Source organism: Cheilinus undulatus, linkage group 12 (assembly GCF_018320785.1).
Source record: "Cheilinus undulatus linkage group 12, ASM1832078v1, whole genome shotgun sequence".
NCBI classification, from domain to species: domain Eukaryota; kingdom Metazoa; phylum Chordata; class Actinopteri; order Labriformes; family Labridae; genus Cheilinus; species Cheilinus undulatus.
Genome location: NC_054876.1, coordinates 20,730,078 through 20,752,032, shown reverse-complemented (window position 1 = coordinate 20,752,032; position 21,955 = coordinate 20,730,078). Strand labels below are relative to the sequence as shown.

The following is a 21,955-nucleotide window of genomic DNA, read 5'->3' as shown; positions in this document are numbered from 1 at the left end:
ATCTGATAAAAAAGATTCACTGTGGTTTATATCGAAAGTAAACCAAAAGATTTTTACAAGATGCCAGTAAAATGAATACAGAAAAAGCTGTGTGCAGAGTCACCATTTAAAAGCTCAGGCACAATTATAGAAAGTTACATAATCTGTTTGGTAACCCTGTATTAGACATTTTAATGGTGAGGCACTATTAAAAGAAACATCAGTCTGTCAGTCAGCTCAGCACACTGGTCTAGACGGATAAATCTCAAAAAACCATCAACAGGATGGATTTACATGACAGTTTATACAGACTTTCATTGCCCCCAGAGGATAAATCCTTCTGAATTTCATGATCCCATTATGTTTCTTCTAGTGCCACTCCAGTTAGGGACACTGTCATCATAGATTTAACCATTCATTGTAAAATGGATATACAGCTTTGCTTGAAAAGGAAGGCTCTACTCAAAAGATGCTCCCTGGGTTAGCCAAGCAGCATGCTTTGACTTTCCAGGGGGCTGAAAAAAACCCATATGGAGTGCAACATAAAAGCTGTAGGCTAGAAAGGAGGAGGCTGGGGTGGTGGAGGTGAAGCTTTGCCAGTAGCAGTGCCGTGGGATCAGTGTTGGTTTAGTGAGGATTGATGAGAAGGAAGTCATATTAAAATGGACAGTCTTGTTGAGAGAAAGAGCAGTGATTGGTTGAGAAGATTTTTACGCTTTGAATATGAATTGTTACCTTTTCATGCATTTCTGCTGAGAATAATCGAGTGAGTTTTATTTTCTGTGCATGTGAACAAGAGTTGAATGTGAACATTCAACCTTAGGGTGTTAAATAGATAAGACGTTGCTTAGTGTTTCCACATAATGAGCTGTAATAAAGGACTCATATTGTATTTCTCCTTTCAGTTCAAATTAGAACATAGAATATGTAAGTTTGATTTGTGTCTGCTTTTAATGCACACAAAGTAAATGATTATACATGTTTTAGCTTGTCTTTTAGCATCTCAGTGCCTGCCTATGCATGCTCAAAGGGCTCAATTTCTGCCTCCTTCAGTGAAAGTGTTATTGACTTCTTGAGGGTGAAAACAGGCCTTGCTGAACTTTGTGAACTAACTGTAGAACTGGTGGTTGTTACACTGCAAGAAGTCAAATCTTGGCAAGTGAAACTGTCTAATTTCTGATCAAAAAATCTTGCTAGATTCAACATGTGCCACATTGATGTGACAGGTCGTATTAAACATCTTTTTTTTTTAAATATGACACGTTATAAACAAGACATTAATACCTTTGAATGGTAAAAACTGTTTTCATGTTTCTTGAAATAATATTTTACATCTTTATTGAAGAAATGTATTTACATAACGTTGAGTGTAATGAGATTTTTAACATATTTTTATTGAATTTTCAAATTAAACATACACATTTTTTAGGTAATGCGCTGCTCACCTTTTTAGGTAATTATTTTCTGATGCCCTAGCAAAAACACGTGCACTTTAGTAAAAATGTGACTTTACACTTGATGTGTCTGTGAACCACGTTGGTTTTATCCTCGTAAGTGCAATCTCAATTTTTAATAGCCATACCTTATGTAGGAAAATTGCTGTTCAGAATAGATCATACAGTTAAAATTAGAAAATAGAAAACAACCTTGCCCTTTCTGAAACCCTCTTGTATTTCTCACCCATCCTCCCTATCTATCCCACCTTCAGTCCCTCTCCAGAAGGCTACCACTGTCCACAGCTGACAGAAAAACACGCCACACAAAGCTGAGTAGGAGTGTGGGCAATAAATACAAAACAAAACAGGAAACTCACCAAGAGAATAATTCTAAAGAAACACAGAAGAAAATGGAGGAAATGAAGGCAAATTAACCCATTAAATACTAGAAACAAAACTTGGGACATACTTAAAGAAACACACAAGGTAAATGAGAACAAGACATGAATGGAGACCACATTTTACCTGTTCCCTATCATGGTGCTTTTAATCATTTCTTGTTTTACAGTCAGTTGAATCTGGTTCAACTAAAATGTTGTAGGCTTCAACTGAGGTTTAATAAATTGCTTCCCAAAAAGTATGCAGAAAAAGGCATAGCAAAAACAAAGAAAGTGACTGGTGCTGATTTACATTTATCACAAGGTGGTCAAAATATGGCTTGATTTTTAAATTTTAAACTATATGAGTCCACGTCTGCTGTAAAGAGACGAGAAGTGCATTTGTTTTTTGCTATCCAGGTTTAGTTTGTGTTGCTGTGCCTTCTGTGTCCTTAGTATGTCTTCAGGCTGAGGGTTCATGTCAGTAATGAGATTTTTAATGAGAAATTAGACAAACACTTGATATGATAGGAGCGTTTTCATTGCACTAATTCAACCGTGATAATGTCCGGAAATGCCTACAATTTACTAGAATGCACCATTGCTCAGGTGCAGTCATATCCAGTCCTGTAAAATTCCCACAATGCCCCTGTACATCCTGTCCAGCTGACACACTGAACAGCTGCTGGCAGGATGCAAACATGGAGAGGAAACACATTACCTGGAATAACAGGGGAGGGGATGTTGGCCATGTGCTCTGACCCTGCAGTTCATTCATTCAGACGATGGCCCAGCTTAGCCACCGGGCTTGTTTTCATGAGGAAACCCTGAATGTGCTGAGTGTCTGTCAGTCAGCACATTTACAGGATTTGTTGGCATCCTCTGTGCGGCTTAGTAATGATGTCTCTATTATACAAATGTGTTTTAAAACATCAGTGGGAAAAGGTCCTAAGTGCTTCAAATTTTGGTGTTTCAGTAAATTACAGCACTTATTTTCTGTCTTGCAGTTCTGTTTGACTCAACATTTTTATCCTTATTGACCTACATGTATTTAAAAGGACATCAATATTGCTGGTTAGGCAGGAAAAAGATACAAGTAGTAAATTGGCTTTAGTTGGGACAATCTGTGTATGATGATGGGAAGATAGATCACCTTGATATATGGTTTATAGTTCTTCCCACAGCTGTAAATCATGCAGACAGAGGTTATGTAACCCTACACATGACATCAGGGATTAATGGAGAGGGTGTCACACATAAAGCCTAATGTAAGAACCAGTGTGCAGCGCTCACACTGAGTGAGGCCCATATCAGCTGCATGATAAGTACAACTAGATCACATAAATCATTACAGAACCAGTCTGACATTGTGATTAATCTAAATTATAAGAAGGAATGTCAGCTGAGTTTGAAAATGAGAGCAGCATGGACCTAGATGATAAAGACAGGTAGTTTATGTTGCAGCAAAAGCAGACTTGAACTAAAGCCAGGATGTATACTGCAAATGTAAGCAAGTGGAGGCACCAGTAGCATGGTGGTTATATCCATGTGCCCCCCATAGAAAAGGTTCTCCTTGAAGCGAACTGCCAGGGTTCAAATCCAGCCTCTGGCTCCTTTCCTGCATGTCATTCTTCACTCTCCCTCACTAGTTTCTGACTCGTTTCTGATTAGTGGGAAGTACATCTTATTTAAATGGACCGCTGTTCCTTGAGAAAGAGCTGTGATTGGCTGTGGGAGCTAATTTTTTCCCCATGGCACTTACTCAGAAGTAAATACAAGAAGCTTAGCATTAGCGTTTCATAGGAACAGTGCAGTCTGGCAGTATTTTAAACTAAAAAGTAGAAATAAAGGTATATCCAGGCTATTGATGATTATACTCATGTATAACTATTCAACCAGTTATTAGGAACCACATTAAAGGTGCATTCACACTAGGCAATCTGTACTTGTCACGTGCTAAAGCCATTTGATCCCTCTCCTCTGTCCCAGCTTTGGCCACACTCACACTGCTCAACGCAGCCAGGCCTGAGCACAGATACGTCACACGCCAATGTCGTCACACAGAGAATCCACTGTTGATGAATTTATATGTGCTGATAACTCAGTATACACAAAGTCTTGCTGTTAAGGCTGTAAAATAGCAAACGATTTATATGATATGTGATCTGACTCCGGGGTTGTGCCATCTGACGTGGGGTCAGTAGGCTATGTTAACTTTACAGAGCCCAGTGAAGAGAGAGAGGTTCATAGTGGTGTTATTCCCCACCAGAGCACCGTATCTGGAGCCTGATCATAGTTTAAGCACTTTTGAACTCGTATCAGCCCCTACAGTTGTGTCATGTCATTTGACAGCCTGTGTCAATAGCAGGGTTAAATGTTCAGTTAAAAGAATTTTTTACCACAATGAGAGCAATTTTAACCATCTGATAAGAGCTGGAAGTAAAAACGCCACAGAATTTATAAACGTTGTTCCAAACATCAGCGACCAAGACCACAATTTCACTTCTTGATGACATGAAATAGAATCATAGGTAAATTAATTTAGTGGATAATAATTTAGCGTTATAGTTTTATAACAATGAGAGGTTAAATCAGTCATGAGATTAACCCAGGCACACTTGCCCGCGTATTTGGCAGACTCTCCTTTACTTACGGGGGATGTTATCCTGTGAGCTGCTGTTTGTGACTCAATCAAGGGCAGAAGCTTTATTTCACAAAGCAAAAAACCTCTCACATTCATTAAAGCCTGACTTTGCCAGAAACTGGTGAGAAATATGGACTGGACTGGGATCTATTCGGATGAGAGGTCATAGTGGAGCTGTTCGAAGTTGGTTAAATTCTTTTGAACATTTTAAAATAAAATTACACATAATATATAGTTCTCCCTCCATCTCTCTAGAAAAAAACCTTCCATCTCTATCAGCCTCTCTCTTTAGGACAGTGTGTCTGTTGAGCATGCAGCTGCTGCCTTGTGTGCTCTGTGCGCTCTTAAGCAGGTCTTTTTGTTGTTACTTCACGTTACGTCACATTCCTGTGCTAGGGCTCCTTCATTTGCATTCGTGCTGTGCCTTGGCCCACATTCCTGCTGGGCTGTGGAGCGTGTTGCACCAAAGCACAGAAAGAACGCACTTGCACTGGTCAACCGTACTAAACTTTGGGCTCAAACGCACCCAGGCATGGTACGGGCGGCCTAGTGTGAGTGCGCCCTGAGGATGATGTTGATTTTCAAAAGACAAAGGCTGGTAGAGCTAGCCGCTAACTTTAGCCACACTACTCGGCACAGAAGCCTCACATCATATCAACTGACACAATGGCCCTGTGATATTGAACTATTTTCTGAGCACTTTTTCCACTTAAAACCAGTTATTTAAACACTATTAAATTCAGGTTTAGCCAAATAGGTAAATAATGGCCTGGGAACATCCTTAATTTTTAGTACAAAGTAAAAAAAAACTACCACCGGGGCAGGGAATGAGGTATACATTCTGAATATGTTTTAACATCTAATTTTAATACAACAAATACATTTTGCTTGCCCCGTTGGTAGATAATTATTACAGTGTAGCTTCAGTGGGTTTTTACTTAAATACTTTCAAGGTTTCATCCTCCCAGTTTATGCAAGCACCATGACCACCCCCAGAATAATATCTATGGTGCATAGTCTGTCAGCAGATAAACAATGTAAATGTCAACAGTTTAATGTACAGACTTTCATGATGCCTTGAGGAGAACTCTGTTATTTTCAGGCTTAATCTGAAGCAGCACGTGCTGTATGTATTTCTTAAGTTTTGCAGTACTTAAATGGAACATTCAAGAAGTTAATGAAGGCAAGGTGGGTATTTATGACAGATGATGTGTTTATTAAGGTATAGAAATATAGATATTGTAAATAAAGGACATCTGCTCTGACCAGCAGGAAGCTAAATATGGAGTCTAAAACTGGTGCTGAACATATGTGGCCTACATGAATGAACTCAAAGCAGATAAAAGCCACATTTAATCAAAGAATCTGTGGCAACATGATAGGTTAACAAGGAGGGTGAGCTGCCGTGCTACTGTATGGATGTGACCAGCTGATGCTCACAGCTGATGACTACAGGAAAGAGTGAGTGAGCATGTGAGAGATGAGTGTATGCAGAATGATGAGAAAAGGAGACAGAAGGCTGAACATACAAAACACTGACATTATTCTAGTTTTATACAAAACTGAAGACATTCTGTTAGCCTCCAATAAAGCCTGCTTCCTTTAAGTGACAATTAGCTTTTATAGTTGAGAATGCTAACACACTAGGCTTAAAGGCTGATCATTGTAAACATTACCCCTTCTTTGTATCACTGTGTTTTCATTGGCATCATGAGTATTATCTTTAGCATTAAGCTCAAAGCTCCATTGTTACCAGGAACATCCTCACAGAGCTGCTTAGATGGCTTTATGCTTTCAGAGCAGTAAAGAAAGGAAAGACACTTTAAATAACAGTATTAGTAGAGTTGATTATATGGGGTTATGCACTGTGTAAGGCTTTAAATGGACGTGAATGGTCTTTATCTGGTTCAAAGGTAACATTAAAGCCTAACAACTTGCTGCTTTCAAGAGGCGGGTACTATTACTTGTACTTGTTGACATTATTCTGTGCTGGACTGTTTTAGGGTACAGTATTTAAACTCAGGTAGTGTTGAATGCATCACGTCAGCCGTGCAGGAAAAAAAATGTTAGGATGTACTTAAACACAAAGAAATAACAAGCAGTGCAATGTGACGTTGATGTAACTTATAAAAGAAAACACTATTGCTTAACCACTAGTAGAAGGAGAAACTAGCAGAGACCGACAGTCTTGTAGCACATCTTTGCTAGCCTGGTTAGCACATGTCAGTCTTATGATACCAGAGTGGAGAAGATTTGTCTGCTAGAACAAATACTGTGGCAAGCTGATGGCATTTGTGCAACTGGAGTACATGCCATCATTGAGACAAGCAACAGCTGCAAGAATAGAAAAGATACAGTCCATTCAGAAAGTACTCAGACCCCTTAACTTTTTGCATTTTGGTTATATTACAGCCTGATGCTACAGTTGATAAACAATATTTTTTGTTCTCATTAAGTTACACTGAGTCATAACAAAGAGAAAACTGAATTTTTTGGGGGGGATTTTTTTTTTTTAGATAAAAAACAAATTCTTTGGAAACACACTTGAAATTTAGCACATGTTCCATTCATTTCTCTCAATCTTTGTTTCACACAACTCTCTATACAAGTCCTCACAGCTGACCAGACATATCAGAGCAAAAACTAAGCCATGAGGCCAAAGGAACTGCCTGCAGAACTCAGAGACAGGAATAAACCTCAAATGGAAGAGGTTTGGTACAAGGACTCTTCCAAGAGTTGGCTGCCTGACCAAACTGAGAAATCAGGGGAGAAGGGCCTTAGTAAGAGGTGACCAAGAAACCCAATTTTCACTCTGACTGAGCTCCAGAGATCCTGGGTGGAGATGGGACAAAGTACCAAAAGGACAACCGTGAATGCAGCCCTCCACTGAGAATTATGGAGGACACTGAGCTCAGGTGTGTTTGGTCCACTTTAAACAAACTATGCTTTGTTTCCCAGATGGTCTGGTTTGTTTGGAATGGTGTAAAATCTCATTTCACCTCTGGTGTGAACCAAACAAGTGAACTCAGGTCCACTTAAAGATTAGGGAGTCTCGGTTTGCTTCCACATGAGCCCTTGTGTGGTTTGTTTGAAGTGTGAAAGCAAAGCGGACCAACTTATGAACCAAAGGCAAGAAGTGGTTTATAGAATAACAAATTACAAATATATATTTATGTGACAGCAACATTTGTTTTTGTTTGTTGTTCATGTGATAAAAAACTGCAGAAGTACATGGATTTCTGGTTTTCTCTTCTAATATGTCTTCTCTTCTACGTTACCACTCTTTTCTTGGGATGACAGCACCACAGCCATATAATCGCTTGATTTTGTAACCCAACCACATTAATGCAAAAATGTTGAAATTCCATCCATTTTCTATACCAATTATCCATTCAGGGTTGCAGGGGCCTGGAGCATGCATTGTGTTTTTACTCCTGACTGTAACAGTTCTCTCCTCTTTTCTCTCCATCCTCACCGTCTGTCCGTCTGCCTCATAGAACGCTATGTTAATGCAGACACATGTTGGCTCAGTAAGCAGCCAAAGGAAACTACAGTATCTACGGGAGGAATTATTAAGCTAATTGATACTTGAATGTAACATCATTTAGACTACGGGACTTCGTAAATCGAGTCCATCCGACTCGAGTTTGAAGCCTGCGAGGGGTGAGGAGGTCTTCAAGTTGTGACTTCAGCCGTTGTGACACACCTCTCTCCCTGTGACTCTCTGGTGTGGTAAAATAACTTGCAGCACAGATGAGTTTTCTTGAAGGTGCAACATTATGTCGCCCTGTACGCCCCCGTGCTGAGCTACATGATGTTTTCGGGTGTTTTGTGCAGCTGCTTTGACATGCTTTGTATTGTTTAGGAGTGGGCGGGGTGGGTGTTTGTGAAATGAGGCACAAGTTGTGCCACACTTCAGTGATCCCCAAAAAAATTTTCCCCAGATACACGTTCCTCTTTCTAAGAAAACACAGCATTTCAGTCAAACTCAGGAAATTTCCACTATTTCCATGTTAAATAATAGATTCCGTTTTTATTGACAAATTCTGCGGTTCTGTCCACGATTCCGTTAACGTGGAAATTATAGGGCCCTACTAACCAGCATGTCTTTGGTGGTGGGAGGAAGCTGGAGTACCCGGAGAGAACCCACACATGCACAAGGGAGAACATGAAAACTGCACAGGACTGGAAGCAAACCAGGAACCTTCTTGCTGTGAGGCAACAGGGCTAACTCTCAACGCCATACAGCCTCAATATTGCAATTAATAAATAGATATACAAATTTCAGCCCGGCACCAAACCGAGTCCCCTGGACTATCAGATATGAAAATGACCTAAAAATAAATTTTCAACTGTAGCATTAGGCACTGATGGCCCTGCACTGTGTGAGGAAACGCGGCTGAATAGAGGACATCCATCTCCACAGATTCATATCTTAGCATCACTTGTCATTCCCTTTAGAACTGAGACTTGAAGACAGCTGTCCAACAGTTGCACAGCACTGATGAGTGACTCACCGTAGAAAACAAAGCTAGCAATCAGACAGTCTGTGTTGTGTATTTTTATGGTATATAATTTGGGATCAATTGATAGCATGTTCACAAGCTAATAACAGTACTCAAATATTGAAATACGTGCCCATCCCTTCTTTGTTGACATTGGTTTGGGGAAGCTTAGGGTGTCCGCCGTATATGGAATGAGATTTGTGTCAAAAAGATGCAAACAAAACTTTTTCAGTATCAAACAAAAATTTGCATTTGAGGGCAAAAAAAATGTGATCCAATCAGAAAAATCTTCACATCAAGAGAACAAATTTGAAATAGCAACCAAATTATTAGTCTTTGAATTTTGAACATCTATCTTTTTGTCTACAGTTCTTGTTTTTCTCTCTCAGTGATCGCACTTTTGCTCTCGCTTCTCAGTTTTGCATTTGCGCTGCCTGATCCTTTGTTTGCGTTTCTTGAGTTTTTGGTCTCAGTTCTGACAAAAATGTCACCTGTGGGCGGGCTTTTCTGGGGCATATCCCTATTGGCCAGTGAGTTTTTGAGTGACGGCTCAGTCACTCCAGATGCTCCAAAAGTTGTTGTTCAGCTCACATCTGTGAAATGTAAGGAAACAAGCAGACTATCGTTTTTTGCATCATTTTGACTGAATCATTGATGCTTTATTAAACCTAACTATTGATTAAACAGGTTTATTTGTCAGTGCAGTAGTAGATGTTGTATTGTTTCATACACATACGTGTTTTATCGATTTTTCCAGCCACTTTAGGTGTCGTCTTTGCTTTTTTACGTAAACCACACCTATGTCATCAGCTTGCCCAGCGATATTTTAGACATCTATCACTCAGGAGACCAAGGTTCACGTCCCCACTGTTTTATAAATGTTGATGTCTGTATGTTTTTGTTTTTTTTTTTTTAATGATGTGAAGATTTTTTTGCTTGGATCACATTTTTTTGCTCTCAAATGCTAATTTTTGTTTGATACTGAAAAAGTTTTGTTTGCCTCTTTTTGACACAAATCTCATGCCATAGCCATAGCTCCTGGAGATGATGAAACTCCCATAGGACCCCATGGAGAGAAGGAATAAAGAAACAGGGAAAAGGGGCGGGAAGGAGGGGAGGCAAAATGTGAGAAAGAAAGAGGAGATGGTCAGGTTTGAGTATTTTTTGGGTATCTGACTTTTATATGACTGTTCATTTTAAGTTTGTAGGTTTTGTGCATTAGCTCCATGTTTGTGCATTGTCCTCTGCCTTCTTTTCTCTCTGTGACCCTGACATAGGACAGGTACTCCCATGTGGCTGAGACCAACACCCCCCTCCCCCCCAGAAAAACCAACTAAAGCCCTGCTGCTCTCTTCTCCTCTAGAACGCCTGCAGGCACTTCTCTTAGACAGCAGCAGAAAAATAACCCCCCGGCAGGCAGCAGCACACGAATAAACAGGTTATTTGTTATCGTCACAAAAAGTAAAGCAGTTTGTCCTCGCTTTGCCCGAGTGTTGAAGCTAATCCAATTCCCTCCTGTCCGAGAAAGTTTACCCCCTTGCCGCAGTGTTTTTCCTCCTCTGTCCTTTTCTGCATTCTCACTTTCTTATGTGTTTTTGACCAAAGTTCAATTTTCAAGGACGGCGTCCTCCCCTTTATTCCTCCTTTCTTTAAGAATTCACTTTGCAGACTGGGTTCTGCTCTGAACTTGCACTACAGGTCCATCCCTACATCAGCGAGTCCCATGATAGACTCAAACAAGATCCCTGAGCAGTCTGCTGGAGAGACCGTTAAAGCTGCAAAGCCCTGAGTTTTATGGGAGGTTTTGAGATGGCGTTGGTGGTTTCAGAGCTGCTGCATACCTGTTAAGTTTGACGAGGTGTCGAAGAGAGGCAGAGAGGAGGGAAAAGAGAGCGGCAATAATGACAGGTAGATGTGGGTGTTTGTTCCGTCATGGAGGAAAGAAGATACACACAAGGCAAACAGAGGTGGAGTTTTACCAGTCGGATCATGCACACACAAAAAGGAAGGCTGCAGTTGAAAAAAACCCTCCACTTTCCCTCTGCAATAAAATAAATGATGCATATCTTCATTGCTGACCACAATCAGAGGATTTACTGCAGTGGGCAAGTGTTTACTGCTCCATGAGCCCAAATATATGATTTCATTAGTCCTTTAGGAGAACAGGCGGTCTATTTAACCTTCACAAACAAAAAGCTATTGCTGCCATTTTGAGAATAGAATTGGATTATATTGGACGAGGCAGGAAGTGTTAATTTAATGGCCGCCCTGTATTCTTCTTGGATAACATCAGATGGATATTTCCTCTTGCAGGAGGAATGTGTGAATCCGTAATTTGAGAAGGATCCGTGTCAGGTTGAATAATGTTATCAGCTGTGAGGCATTCTGAATCCCAAACTGAGATGGAGATCATCCGCTCTGACATTTTTCTATTCATGAAGGGCGAGATTTATTAAAGTGTTTACGAAAAGCTCGGCAAGTCCTTGAAATGAAGCTGGAATCTGTCCTTGAAATGTACAGAAATACTGCAGCAGCCTTTAAGCTTTATCTTTCAAGGCTTATACCAAACAGGTTTTTATTTCCGGTGATGCTTGAGTCAACTTTGCGTACTGTAAAGTTAAGTTTGAGAAAATGGAGGGGTGGAAGGATAATGAAATGACTGAGCTGAGCAATCAAAGATGTGTGGATGACTGAACAATCATTTTAATGGAAAGCTGAACAAAAGAAAACACTCTGAAAAAACATGCACCATTAAACTCTAACTTAACACATGGAGAACTCACACAACTGTGAAATTATTTGACTGCCTTTTCAGGCACAAATGTAGCTGTGTGGGTGTGTTTTGCAAGTTAGATCCTCCATTTCACTGCAGTCTTCTTTAAGAGATGTTTCTACAATTCGAGCCAGGAATTTAGCAACAATGATAAAAAAAAACCCACTAAAGTGATACTGCTATAAAAGAACTACAGGTTGCGTGCCAAAATTCTCTAAATGGAGTAAGCCCCCTCTGTTTCTGTGCAGTGAAGTGAGTTTAATTTGAAAGTTTAACTTTTTGTTGGTTTTCTTTCAGTGTACAGTACTGAGCAGGTTAGGACTAAACCGGGACTTGCTGATCCTGCTGCTCTGCTTTTTAATTTAGATCTGATAAGCAGCAGAGGGGGTACAGTTCATCAAAATTTTACTTCATTCAGTGTTAACAAATATGCCAACTTTGACAACATTTAATTAGTAAAATATGTTCAAATTAAAGTGAGTTAGCAGAAACTCTTTTTAGGAGAAAAATCAGATTAAACTTCTGGTTTGGGTTAGGTTGAAGGAGAAGCTAATGGTTAGCCTACTAAAAGGTAAAAGTAAAAAACCTGACCTGCAAAACCTGATTAGAAAATGTTTAATAAAGCCAAGCAGACAGTCAGGCTAAAGGAAAATGCTTGTCCTCCATGACAGCACTAACACAGCTAAAGTAGCTACGGCTAGAGCTAATCTAGCAATGTTAGGTAGGTAAATATCATAGCTACAAAGCTAACAGATAAATCTAAAGCTAACAAAGCAAAGTTAGCTATGTAGGTAACATAGTTCATAACAAATGTAGCTAAAACTAAAGCTAATGGAGCTATGTTAATTACATTAGATTGAAGCTAGTTAACTACGTGGCAGATTTGCTAAAGCTAGACCTGTTTTAGAAGTAGTAATGCAAATGGTGGCTTCTTGCTTTAGATTTGTTAGCTTTATCTAAAGCTAACCTAGCCACATTATGAGTGAAGCTATATTAGCTCAAGCTAAAGATAATGTAGCTACAGTGGCTTATACTGTAAAGTTATCTCAAGACACTTTACAAAGAGGGCAGGTCTGGACCATACTATCTGTTGGGGCCTATTATGATAGACCAGTGTTAATCATGAGTATTATAATAAAGACTGTACCCTGCACAGCACAAGCAGTATTTTTCCCCCATTACAATGGCAGCATAAACCTCCCCTTAGGGGGCAGAAATGTTCAGCAGACCAGGCACATGTTGACAGCTCTCTGCCGAAGCTGCGCTGGAGTTGGAAAGGACTAGAAGGAGGAGTGGGGTAGGAGTAAAGCAGGAAGATGAGAGGGACAGGAGAAACAAAAAAACAACAAATGAAAGAAAAATATCTGGCCATGAACGTATCTCCTGTTTTGTAGAAAATTGCTATAATTTTAATGATGGTAGCAATATGAGAAAAAAATAGCAGCAGCAGACATGATTGTCAGAAAACAGACGTTTATGTAAAGTGGCTTAGTCTGTAATGTTTGCAATGTGGTTATTTTATGAATGTAACTGGCTTTGTTTATGAATGAAGTTGAATTACGGAAAAACTTTGTACCAGCAAATAATATCCATTCCATTCTGACAAAGGCGGCGTCTCACAGTATTTGGTCTATGGAAGGGATCAGTTGAGATCTGTGTGGTCTGCAGTCAGACCCCTCTCAAATTTTAAGGCACACCCACATGCATGTTATCTAAACCTTTAAATCTATGACAGAGCACAGACACAGGATGCGTTCACGCATTACACTAGCCAACAAATTTACAAAAGTCACAAAATGTTGCCAGTTTTGCAACTATTTGGCCCTGCTGCACACAGATGATGAGAATTTACACATAGCCTACATATCTGGGTATATTACACACAGCAAGAGCAAAACATATCCAGATATGCACAATATTTTAACCTGCAAAAAGTAGCACACAATACAGCCAAATACATTTTAACAGCAAAAATATCACTGTGAAAACAAAGCTTAACTGTAATGGTAAATTGCTTGGTGGCAGCTAATTTTAAACTTTCCACCCTGACATCTGCTGGGTGCCCCAGTTTAATTTCTCTAGACCTGGTCTCTCTCAGCAATATAATGCAGCCACTTACATTTATTGAACCTTTCTGGTGTGAATGATTCTTTGAGAGTTTCTTAAGTAAAACATCTCCTAGTGAAAAGTGAAGTTATCTAGCATGCTAAATCCCCTGTAAAGTCAAGCAGTTAACCCAATGAAAGCTCCCAGCGCAAGGACACATACTTGGCTCATTATTCAGGAAGCTCTCTGAAGCACTGGAGGTGCTCTTGCTCAGGTTGTCCATGATCAATCTTACTGTGTAGGAGCGGAAGTAAATTGGGGGGGGGGGCAGGCACATTTAATGTAAGTTAAAGGTTTCAATGATGTTTTTTATTAACATTTTAAAGATTAATGATAAAAGAAACTGATAATGAATGGTAAACGATTTAATGGACATGTGCCTAAGTCAGCTTAACAGTTTATAGACTAAAATCCTCCTAATTTTGACACACTTACACAACTTCATAAAAGTTTGGAGTTACCTGATATCCATATTTAAAGTTACAAGCAAGATAGGCAGATGTGAAGCATCAGCAGTTTTGAAGGCGCTGTACCAGTGGTGAATAGGGGGCTTTTGATTTACCAATCTAAGTGATCCAGCCCTCACCTATGCTCATGAACTCTCGGTATGACTGAAGAAATTAAGTTGTGGGTTCAAGGTTGAAATGTGATTCCTCAGGAGGGTGGCTGGGCTCAAGGATAGGGTGAGACTGGACATCTAGAGGAATCTTGAAGTAGAGCTGCTGCTCCTTCACGTCGAAAGGAGCCAGTTGAGGTGGTTCGGGCATCTCATCAGGATGCCTCCTGGTTACCTCCCTGTGGAAGTCTTCCAGGCATGTCCAACTGGGAGAAGACTCCAAGATATCCTGGAGAGATATCCCATCGTTTTGTTCCTTCTGAGGAATTCCTCTAAATCCCTTAGTTGGAACTGAAAATGATGCTGAGGAGAGGGATGTCTGAGTTGACTTATTCCTGATGCCATAGCAACCTGACCTTGGTTAAGTGGAATAAAATCAATGGATGGAAGGATTGACGGATGGATGGATGGATGGATTGATGGATAAAACAATAACTCTGGTGCTGGGCTGTAACCTCCTATATCCATTTTTCATGATTGTACTTTTTTCCCTTTTAAATCAGCGCTTTTCATCACCCTTTACATCTGTTAGCGGGTTTTAAAAATTTTGAACCAATAAAAACGGTCAGAAAGAGGCTGACTATGACCATTCAGCATTAAATTATTTGGAAAATACTGCTTATTTCTATTCCCTGAAAAGTGGTGATCTTACTGCCTGAGGTTAGCGATAAGTGACCTTATATCCTGATTTAACAAACAATTTAACCTGATTATGTCTGTTGTTTCTGTTTACAGAATAGTAATCTGTGGTTTGACTGAATGCATTTTAGCCTTAATTATTGACAGATAATTTACAATAATGCAGTTCTTGTGCTAACTGAAGGTAGTCTTTACAGTATTTCTGTATGAAATTTAAGGATGCTTTAACCCTTTCACATGTCTAAATGAACCAGTATACAATGTTTTGCTCTGCATGCAAAAATATTTTCTTGCCAACCCTTTAACTTATGTATTGCCACTTTATAGACACTGTTTTCAGATGGATCAACTTATTTAGTCAAAGTTAATGTCCATGAGTTGGGGAGTACCACTGTGTTTAAAAAAAAATTGAATTTGCCTCAAGTGATGTCACATGAGTTGGCATCACTTAGGACCAAGAGTTTAAAAATGGAAATAATGTGGGAGGTTATCTGACCTCTGAAGCCCTCTGGTTGCTCCAGGCTGAATTAGCAGCTACTCAGCTATATATAACACTGGGACATTGTGTTGCATTGTTGAAAATGTAGGCATCAGAACTGCACCAGATAAGATGATCTCAGTCTGGTTCTGCTGCTTTAATTTGGATTTAAAGCCGACACCCTCAGTTAACTCATAAATAGCATGTATTTCTATCCATTAAAAGAAAGTGTTCACTCGTTAAGGTTCTGTGTTAGACTTTTTTCAGCTAGAGGAGTGGATTTTAACCCACAGATTCTGAAAAGGACCCCTTGTTAAATCCAATGAGTTGGATAATGGTGTGATTAAACATTGATTAGAGAGACTGAGCAGCTTCAGTGGAAAGGTTTAAATCTGCAGTGAGCAGAGCAGAGGGTCACAAAAAGCATAACACCCCTCCTGAACTGACCCACATTGGCTCTAGTTATAACTTATGTTAAATCCAGGGTCATATCGCTGACTCGTTTCTGTCTGTGATATTAAAACCTTTTACTATGTACAAATAAAATAAAATAGTAAACATCTTGTAAGACCAAGTGTGTGATGCACTGAGTGTTTATGGCTGGGGCTCATTTCCACAGTCCTACAGATGGCAGCACACAGGGCTTGTTATAAATCTTTTATACTGCAGCACAGCCCGCCGCCTGCACATTTGCATGCCCATGTTTCAGGATATTTGTCCATAAAGAGCTGTGGCCAGTGCACTGATTTCCCCATTATTTCTAGTTGATTACCCGAGCAGTTGCATTTAGAGCAAGGAGAAATGAAGGGCACAGGGCAGCCGTGCATGGCCATGGGGAGCACACATCTCTCATGACACCCATTTATCCAGACAGACTGCAGTTTCATTCTGAAGATGAATATCATCACCATATTCCCACATTTCAACCTTTTTCTCAGAAATGTGGTGTTGCCGGGCCCCTTTTTTGAACCAGAACCTCATGAAATGTAATTCATTGACATGACAGATAATTTGACCACATTCATTCAGTATGTCAAGCAGCCGTGATCAAGCTGATGGAACCACTTTTTACTACTTTTCTTCTTCATTAAGTCATTATCATTCATTTAAAGAAAACAACAGTATAATGTTAAGTACCTAAACCTTTTGGAGACCTCCAAAACATACTGCATGTTCCATCCCATTGTGACTCATCATTTGGATTTTAAGGTGTATTTTTTTTTTGTCTTTTAACCTAGCAGAACCTTGGGGTTTTGAAAAATAAAGCCAGTGCAGGATGGAAAAAATCTGCAGTTGAGGTTGGCTTCTACAGTCCTTATTAGGTCCTATTTAAGAATGCCTTACTTTGCAGCATGTTTACAGCTCAGTTTATGTTGATAGAAACTTTCAGAGGTATGCTTTTAATAACTCAACCATTTTGATTTATTCATGAGTCTGGAATAGTCATACATAACTATGGATGTGGTTGACTCAGCTGACAGGTGGGTGTGTTGTGGCTGTTTGTCATGATGCGTAAGTTCTGTCTCAGCTCCTCCTCTTTGTCTTTTAGACTAATCAATGGCTATGAAGTCATTGCTTCACATATGGTGACTGCCATTATTGAAATTCAAAACACCCCTTCAGAAAAATGGTTGATGACACTACGTCATCCGGCAGATCCATTTTCAAAAGCTTCAATCTGAGACACTTGTTCCAGGTCAGGAATGAATGAACCAATCAGCATCATTTGATGAAAAGAGGTAGTGGGGTTGGATAGGTCAGTGGGTTACACCACTGACTTTGACATGGGTGATCGATGGTTCAAATCCCAATCAGTACGGAATCCAGTTTGGGCCCTTGGGCAAGGTCCTTAACTCCTGGAACACCTGTCAGATGTGTGTTGCTTTGATAAAAGTGTCTGCTAAATAACATTGTAACTATAGCCATGGTTTAGTCCTACAAGTTTACTACATGCCTGTAAAGAATAACCACCAGTGAAAAGATTTGTGTGGATGTGGTGTGAGACAGTTTTTTTCAGAACTAGACAACATTACTTTTTAAAAGAAGAGCAAAGAAGTGCACTGAAAGCTTTTCTTGGTGGAAAATATGTTTTTGCTCTTCTCTCGTCCACATCAATGGGCTCCGCTGATAGTGAAAATTTATAACAGCTGGCTGTTAAGTTTACTGGGGCAAGAGCTGCAGACTGTTTCTGCCTCTGTCTCATAGACCGGCCATCTGAGATGCCGTAATACACGCTAAAACTTCAGAAATAAAACTGGATTAAACATCTGTTTAGGGTTAAAGTAAGGGTTATGATACCAAAACTCAAAGTTAAAAACCTGACCTGCAAAACCAAATTACAAAACGTATAACAGAGCAAACAGTCTGCTAACAGGAAGAAAGGCTTGCCTACCATGAAAACCTTCTAACACAGCCAGTATAGCTTATGTAACTTATGTAGCTAACGTAGCCAAAGCTGAGCTCACAAAGCAGCTTTGTAAACTACATAGATACATCATCTACACAGATAAGTTGTATATTCAGCTGTTAGCTTTAGCTATGTTTGCTAAAGCTCATGTTAGTAAAGCTAACTTAGCTACATTGTCTTATGTAGTAACATTACTTAGGTAGCTAGTGTAACTATGTTAGTTTTAGCTAAAGCTAACATAGCTAAAGCAAGCCACCGTTTGTGTGGTTATTCCATTAATGAAACAGACAGACTATTTTATTGAATAAAGTTGAACTAAAAACAAAAGCTAAGGCTGGAAATACATTGTACTGGCAAATTACAGCACTTCCTTTCCGAGATATACCGTGTCTCAGATGAACAGTCTGTGAGATTGGCTGTCAGAGATGTATGGTCTGCATTCAGACCCCTCTCACAGAGGCAGTGCACACCCACTACGTTTTGTGGCTTTGATTCGCCCATAACAAATGTGACAAACCCAATAACCCTTTGAGTTTTTTTTTAAAGTTCTGCCTAGGGATGCATTGGTTTCCAGTTGGTATTGGCTAATGTTTGCCCCTTTGACAAACACTGTTTATTGTCAAATAGTGTGGGCATTAACCCATATCAGAAGCAGATGTTTATCTGTTGTGCCGTTGCAGTTTAATGCTGCCATTTAGCACATCTAGCAGCTGATTCAGAGAACAGATTTTATTTATGTGCAGAATATGTGACCTGTTGGACAAACTCTGATCTGTTTTCATTGTCAAATGTGAGAAATTCTTGGCTTAGTGGGACTGTTACACCAAAAGAAATGATGAAAATAACATCAGCATTGGTATCAGCCGTTGGCTAAATTGTTCTTTTAAGCATTGGTTTTGGCACCAGCCCTGATTTCTACAATTAGTGCATCTCTAATTCTGTCCTTCCCAAACACCATGCAAGGCTTGTGCCCAGACAGATGTGAAATATATCCCATGCCATGGTTATGTAACAGTCTACCTGGTGTGTCAGATTATGATTTTAAAGCTTGTGTCCCTGAAAGTAACTCCTGTATGTGACCCTAATATTAGTCTTTAAATAGATATGAATGGCTCTGTGTGTGCAAATAGTTGGGCTTCTTTATCTAATTCTCTCCCCCTTTAAGTCCAGATGGTCCTCTTTCTCTAGCGCTCTCCCTGACTGAAGAAAACAGCTGATCTGAATAATTTTGACTCTGTACTTGTCCTTGACCTGAATCTTCTCCCTGCCCCCTGTCACCAGTCTGCTCCCAGTTCTCCCGAGGAGTCTACGCCATCTTCGGCTTCTACGACAGGAAGTCCATGAACACGCTGACCTCCTTCTGCGGGGCGCTTCACACCTCCTTCATTACGCCCAGCTTCCCCATCGACGCTGACGTGCAGTTTGTAATCCAGATGAGGCCCGGGCTGCGGGGCGCTGTTCTTAGCCTGCTTGCCCATTACAAGTGGGAGAAGTTTGTCTACCTGTATGACACAGACCGAGGTAAGAAAGTAGAACACACACTAACACTCTAATGGAAATGCTGTGAACTTTAAAAAGGATACAGATGAAGAATACAGAAAATCTCAGGCTGCAAAAAGTATAAATGATCAGCCTTTAATATGTAAATCCCTTATCCCAATCCTCATTCTGAGTGCCCTGTTACATTTTAATCTATGCCGGTAATGATCCTAAATTGCTTCACTATGTGCCTGAATGCAGCTCACAGCGACAGTCAATAGCTCGCAGCTTCAGAGGAATGACTCATTCACAGGTGCTGCTGATCTGACACTGTACTACGACTCCAGCCGCCTGAGCCGCTAATCCTCGCCACTCTCGGATTATCTTTTAGCTCTAATTGGATTATATAAAGACAGAACACATCACACTATAACTCCTTCATATGCTTCCCAGCCTCCTGCACCTCTCATGTAGGCCGGCTATTTGCAGACTTGGGCCTTGTGGTCCTTTGAGGGTCAACATCTGGAGCGGGATGCATTAAGAGGGATGCAGAGTGTCAGTGGAGATGGAAACACAAGCTGTCCAGGAGAGATAAACTATATGATGTACTTTCATTTTAGTTCTGAAGTCATGTTAGTTGAGTTTCAGAGAGATTTTCTGGGCGCAGTCGCTGCAGTAAAATGTGCCAAATTGTTCAGAACTGTGTATTCCAAGTATTTTTAAACTGACATAGAGCATTTCTAGGACAAGTGCACTCCTTTTTCCACTTCCCCCGCCTCACTTTATATATTTCCACTTCAGGTGGGTGTCTGAGCTGCTGCTCACTCGTAGAACTGCAGCTCACAAGGCCATTTTGTGCATTTTGAATATCTGCAAAAAACTTTTTTCAGTAGCCTTTATAGCAAAAAAAAAAAAAAATATGAGCGACACAACCTTTGTTGGACAAAAAAAACACTTCATAGACACTTCCATAATGACTGAATGTGTTCAGAGCCTTGTTTGACCTCAGGAAGGCTTTCAGGTTAGTGGAGAGACTGTAGGTTAACTGATGTGGAGAACATATGTAACATTTCTTTGTCTGACTTAATCTGACCCTCAAAGTAAGGGAAGGAGATAGAATGGTGGTGACCTTTACAGTCAGGTTAAGTAGAGTGGTGTCCTGATGACAACAGAAGAAATGTCATTAATGGAAAATCTGAATGAACTTTAACTAAAGCCGTTTTTACACAGAGATTCCACAATAAAGGTGAAAAGGAATGCCCGTCTCTGTTCCACAACGAGCAATTCACACAAAGGTGTAACAGAGCCGGGCATGCTTGAGCTTACACACACACACCCCGGCGTCCCGTAATCAGATGGCAGCCACTGCCCGAGCTGCTACTTTCAATGAAACTCGAAACTCTGGATTTCTTGGTTCAAAACGTTGTATTTTCTAAATGAAATACGGGGAAAATTAAATGAACATTCATTTTGATTGATTAGATCCAATAGACTTTTTTTCCTCCATGTTTCTGAGTTGGAGGTCTGACTTTAACACACATTATTCTTTGTTTTATCCCCCTGTTGTTTTCTCCGATGAAATGCTGCTCAATTAAACCGCGCTGGTTTTTAAATCTCCCTGTTGTGGAGACAGCAGCACACACTCGCCGTTGCGGAATGCCGTGGCGTCCTTTCACACTCATTGCGGAAAAGTCTGTTACGGCTCTGATACTACCTCTCAGTCCAGATCAGAGGTGGGGCAGATCGACCCCCCATTGCGGAACGGTCGGTTTCATAAAGAATGGCATTGCGGAACGAAGGCGTAACAGACATGGAAAAGAGAGGCAGTGTGAAAGTAGCTATAGATAGGTTTTCATTTTCCAGGCATTTTCAGATTCTTAATTTCTGTTATTAAAGCCTGACTGATAGAGGCCTTGTTTTTTAAATGTCTTTTTGGCCTCTTTGTCTTTATTTTGATCAGACAGTGGATAGAATCAGAAACTGGGATAAAGAGTCCAGGACAACAGCCTCCATGTATTGAGCGACATCAGCCCCCAATACAAAACTTTAAGGATGATTTTGGCACCCATTGTCATAACCTGGGAAAACCAGATGTTAAGAGACACCATTATTGTGATGGCGTCTGGGGCTGAATGAAAACTGACTTTAGCAGTGCACATTTTTTCGTTTTTTTAGGTTGACTTTCTGTGTAACTTTAATCTTCACACTGATGTGAAGGACGTGAGGAATTCTTAGCTGCTCTAAAAGTCGTGACAAACTTTTATTTTGGGAAAAACTTGAAGTTTGCATTACACAAACCTTTACTTTATGAGTCCTCCTGTTTGAAAGCTGACACTTTACACAGGACAGAGTAAAAATATAGGTCGTTTGCAATCACTTGATCCAAAATGTCCATTGGGAGGCAGGTAGAGGGGGAAGTCGTTAAGAATGAACAGGGATGGAGGAAAATTTGTACTTAACAGCTCTGAATAGATCTCTATGTTGCAATTGTTATCAGAAAATTTCTACATACATTA

The 21,955-nt window shown here is 40.1% G+C and overlaps 1 protein-coding gene across 3 annotated transcripts in view; it reads left to right on the top strand.

Moving 5' to 3' along the window:
• The window catches only part of LOC121518679 (glutamate receptor 3-like), a 153,483-nt gene that overhangs the window by 19,227 nt on the left and 112,301 nt on the right, over window positions 1-21,955 (top strand). For all 3 annotated transcript variants that reach the window (XM_041801161.1, XM_041801163.1, XM_041801160.1), the window contains exon 3: window positions 19,242-19,481. In XM_041801161.1, the coding sequence (XP_041657095.1) occupies window positions 19,242-19,481 (240 nt within the window). The remainder of the gene's footprint in view (window positions 1-19,241; window positions 19,482-21,955) is intronic.